General features: G+C 33.6%; 1 protein-coding gene across 1 annotated transcript; it reads right to left on the reverse strand.

The window, feature by feature from the left end:
• Positions 1-840: 840 nt before the first annotated feature.
• Positions 841-3,416, reverse strand: LOC112690964 (the record flags this gene model as incomplete). Its single annotated transcript, XM_025565070.1, has 3 exons — positions 3,371-3,416; positions 2,899-3,068; positions 841-1,669 (listed from the first exon to the last, which is right to left on the reverse strand). Coding segments are annotated over exons 1-3 (1,021 nt in total), but the record flags the coding sequence as incomplete, so codon positions are not given.
• Between the last annotated feature and the right edge of the window lie 695 nt (positions 3,417-4,111).

The raw sequence follows: 4,111 nt of genomic DNA on the forward strand, positions 1-4,111 counted from the left end.
CACCGCTACACTCCGACCGAACCGCGCCGTCCTCGCTGCTTACCGCGTATAATCTTGATCGCCATTGCTACATGTGTACTTTTCGTACATACATTGTTTTAACAATAGTAAATACCCTCCGTATGTTTATTATGAATACATCAATATATTATACACACACTACAATAATTTTATTTATTTGTTACACGTCAAATAATGAAAGTTTTGCGTATAAAACAACGAACAATATACTATTTTAATACTAAATATGTATGTAGTTTATTTTTGTAAGTTACCTTCGAGATCGTTTTCAATATTAGAGGTAAAAATATTGGGTGCAAAACAGCACGATCAGTCATCAGCAAAATGTAATACGTACTCATAATTAGTTGCATAGATTTAAAAAATAATGATTAACTCTTGGTAATTACCATTTATTTTTCAATATGTTTGCAAACATATCAACTGAGATTGGCAACGTGATTCCGTCCACACGCGATTGCCAATATTTTAACAAAAATGGGTGTGTGCATGTGTGTGTAATATTATTGGAGGGGTCGAGAATACCTATATACACTCGTATAGTGTATATCCATTGTCCCAGTCTCGAAGGATGTAAAAAACGCATTTTCTACAGAGACCACACATTGATTATAATTAAAGGGCTACGGGAAAAATGATAATAATCAAAAAAATAAATACATCATTTTGTAATTTGTTATAAACTAATTATAATACAAAATATAAATAAAATTTGTTGCCGATCCTGGACGGAAACGCTACAGTAAAAAATACTAAAAACACAAAAAATATAAAACTTACAATTTCTTTTAAAGATCTAATTAAAACAAAAATATTTACACATATAAAAAAACAAGTATTTACGTGAAGATTCATGTCTCACGTTAAAAACTGTCGAGCTCGTGGATGGCAAAATAGCTCGCACAATTTTCGAGTGACCGCGTTGGTTCCGCCAGCGCACGTACATCGGTACGGTAACTATGGCAACCATGATGACCAGCCACAGGCCGATGGACCAGCGAAATGTGTTCCGGCGGTCCCATTCATCCATGCAGCGCTCGAAAAGGGCCGTCGTCTTATGCAGGGCCGTGGGCGCGGTGCATTTGTTGGCAACACTGGTGCCGTTAGCGACCGGACACGGCGGCATACCAAACACTTGGATATTATGGTTTCGCGTCCATTTAACGGCACTCAGGCATCGGCAACGGGACTCGGGTCTCTGGAACAGCGTGGTGCAGCCTGTCACATTGAGCCAGGACAACCGGCACGTGGCCGCCAAAGTGACCGGGTCCAGGTCGTTCAGCAAATCGTTGCCGGACACGTCCAGCTCGACCAGACTGGGCATCACGTCCAGCGCTGGATACTTGACCAGGCCGCAGCGACTTAGTTTCAAAACCTGCAGCCCGACAGCGCGCGATAGCTGGTCCATGCGCTTTATCGGGTTCATATTCAAGTTCAAGTGAACCAGCGACTTGGGCAACCCGGCCGGCACCTCGTACAGCGCGTTGCCCGACAGGTCCAAGAGCTCCAGCTTGTCCAGCACCGAGAGCGACCCGGGTTTTATCGTGTGCACCACATTGTCCGACAACAGCAGCTCCTTGATTTTCGGGTACATGACAAAGCTGCGGTTGTTCAGCTTGGCGATGCGGTTGGTCTGGAGTTTCAATATCTAAAAAAAAAAAAAACACGACGAGAACGTTATTCCAATTACACTGCGCACTGTTTACTTGTTCACATTATTATCCTATTGCATTCAAACGTAACTCAAAAAAATACACTTTTCATCTAAGTATACGTGCGGGAGATCGAAATTGGCGGAAGGCCGTGGGCTGTGCGACAGGAGTCTTATCGATTTACGAATTTACGACGTGCATTTGATAAATATAGGCGATTAAGAAAACAACGTGTTGCGGTATGTCGCTGGGTCGACATACATCGCCACGAATTTCACAACTATTTTTTTATTTTAAATATTAATGTATATATAACTTATCGATATGATAACATGTAATATTAAGTAATAATTAATCAGCACCAATTGATATAAATATTAATAACAAATTCGAAATACGATAAAATGTAATGTCCGGATCTTTATATGAGGCGCATAGAACCAGAATGGCCTAACCCATAAAAATCAAATTTTGTTTTATACTATAAAACATTTCACATTTGTATAATATTTGAAATCCACAATGACCTATTCCTTAAAAAAAATTTATTTACTAGATAACAGCACATAATTGTATTTGGCTTTATGATTATGATATATAATTTTACAACCAATATGGCCCAACTCTATGCTAGTAATATGCCTATGCCCAATAAAAAAAAAAAAAGAAAATGAAAAACAGTCAACATTTGAAATGCCCGTTCTGCACAATTACACTTTTGTGGGTTAGGCTGTTTTGGTTTTATGCGCCTCATATATTATAAGAAAACAAATAAGATAAATTACATTTTTAAAATACCGGCTGCAAAATGCTTTACGGGGAATCTAGCACAAATGTATATAGGTACTTACCATTTTATTTAGAAATAATGGACATTTATCGAGCATTATTTTTAGCTCGATTCGATAATAAACGAACAAATTTTTTTTTTGTGAAATATAAAACGTAAGTGTAGCAGATGCCCAATTCGTTCCAAAAATATTAATAAGAAACGCATGTATAGTTGAGTTTGAATTTTAAAAATTACTTTGGCAAAACAATATGAATGGATCTCTTTTGATAGCATTTATACGAGAAAGAAAATCGATAACTAGCATTAATTTTATTCAAATGGCTGTGGTACGTTAATTTATTGAATATCAATCAAATTTCAATAATCCAATTTAGATGTAAATTATTATGTCTATTAAAACAAACAATTATAGCTATAACTATTATAACAAACCTGAACTTCTGACATTATGTTGTCAGGTATTGTTTTAAGTTTTTGCCCGTTAGCACCATGGCAATTAGCCATGAGCAATTCATTTTTTTTAGAATATTTGCATCTAACTACAATATTGCTGATATTGCTGGCACCTTCAGTCTCAAAAAATAAAAACAATCCAACAAACACTGAAACATAGTACAATTGTATTATAGTTAAGTACCATGTAAATTAACATTAAACTATTTTTTTGCTGAGTAGCAGTGAAACGAATTATAACAAGAAAATTGAAACACTGTAGACCAAACGAGATAATTTTTTTTTTTTGTATGTTTTTAACAAAGTTCATAATTACTCACTAAAAATTTAAATTCTTGATTGTTATAGGTAGTGTCATTGTATATTGTTTATGTTTATTATTTATTATCAATCACGTCCAGTGTAGTTTAGAAAATATAAACTACAAGTAAAATGTATAATAGTTACTTACTTAAAATCATAATTGTTTTCATGATTTTTTTTTAAATTTTTCAATAAGCTTCGAATTAAAAAATGTTTTGAAATTATCAAAAATAATCGGCACCTCTGAAATAAAAAAATAAAGGGATTCATGTTATCCATTTATGCATACATTATATATCCTTAATGTTTTTAAGAGTGACTTATCAAAATTAATAATACATTTTTGATTTTTTTTTTTACATCATAATCCCGAATTATAATCAAGAAAACGTAGCGAAGGCCGCATGCCAACTCTGCCACAAGTACCTTTTTTTTACTGTTAACTCCAGTGGTTGAATTGGAAAAAAAAATAAAGGTGGACTCTAAATGTAGCTGAACAATTAGCGTTCCAAAGCAAATTAATCTAAAAAAAACCGCGGGGGACTTTGTCCCCCCACCACCTAAATGCATCTACAATATAAATAATTAAATATATCTAATGATTAACACAGATATCTATAACAAATAATAAACAATACTAATAGGTATTTATTTGTATTAATTCTATCAACACAGCAACACGTCTAGCAAATTTAAAATCTAAAATGTAAATATATAGCCACATGATAAAATTAATTAATCAATTAACTTTCAATTTAAAATAATTCATGTATTTTACTGTTGCCTACAAAAAGTAAATATTAAATTTATAGATTATAAATGTTACTCTTTAATTAGTATATTAATTTTTTTTTGTCAATATTAATTTTAATATTTGAAGTTTAATATT

The sequence above is a fragment of the Sipha flava genome, unplaced genomic scaffold, assembly GCF_003268045.1.
Source record: "Sipha flava isolate LNK unplaced genomic scaffold, YSA_version1 531_pilon_pilon, whole genome shotgun sequence".
NCBI lineage: Eukaryota > Metazoa > Arthropoda > Insecta > Hemiptera > Aphididae > Sipha > Sipha flava.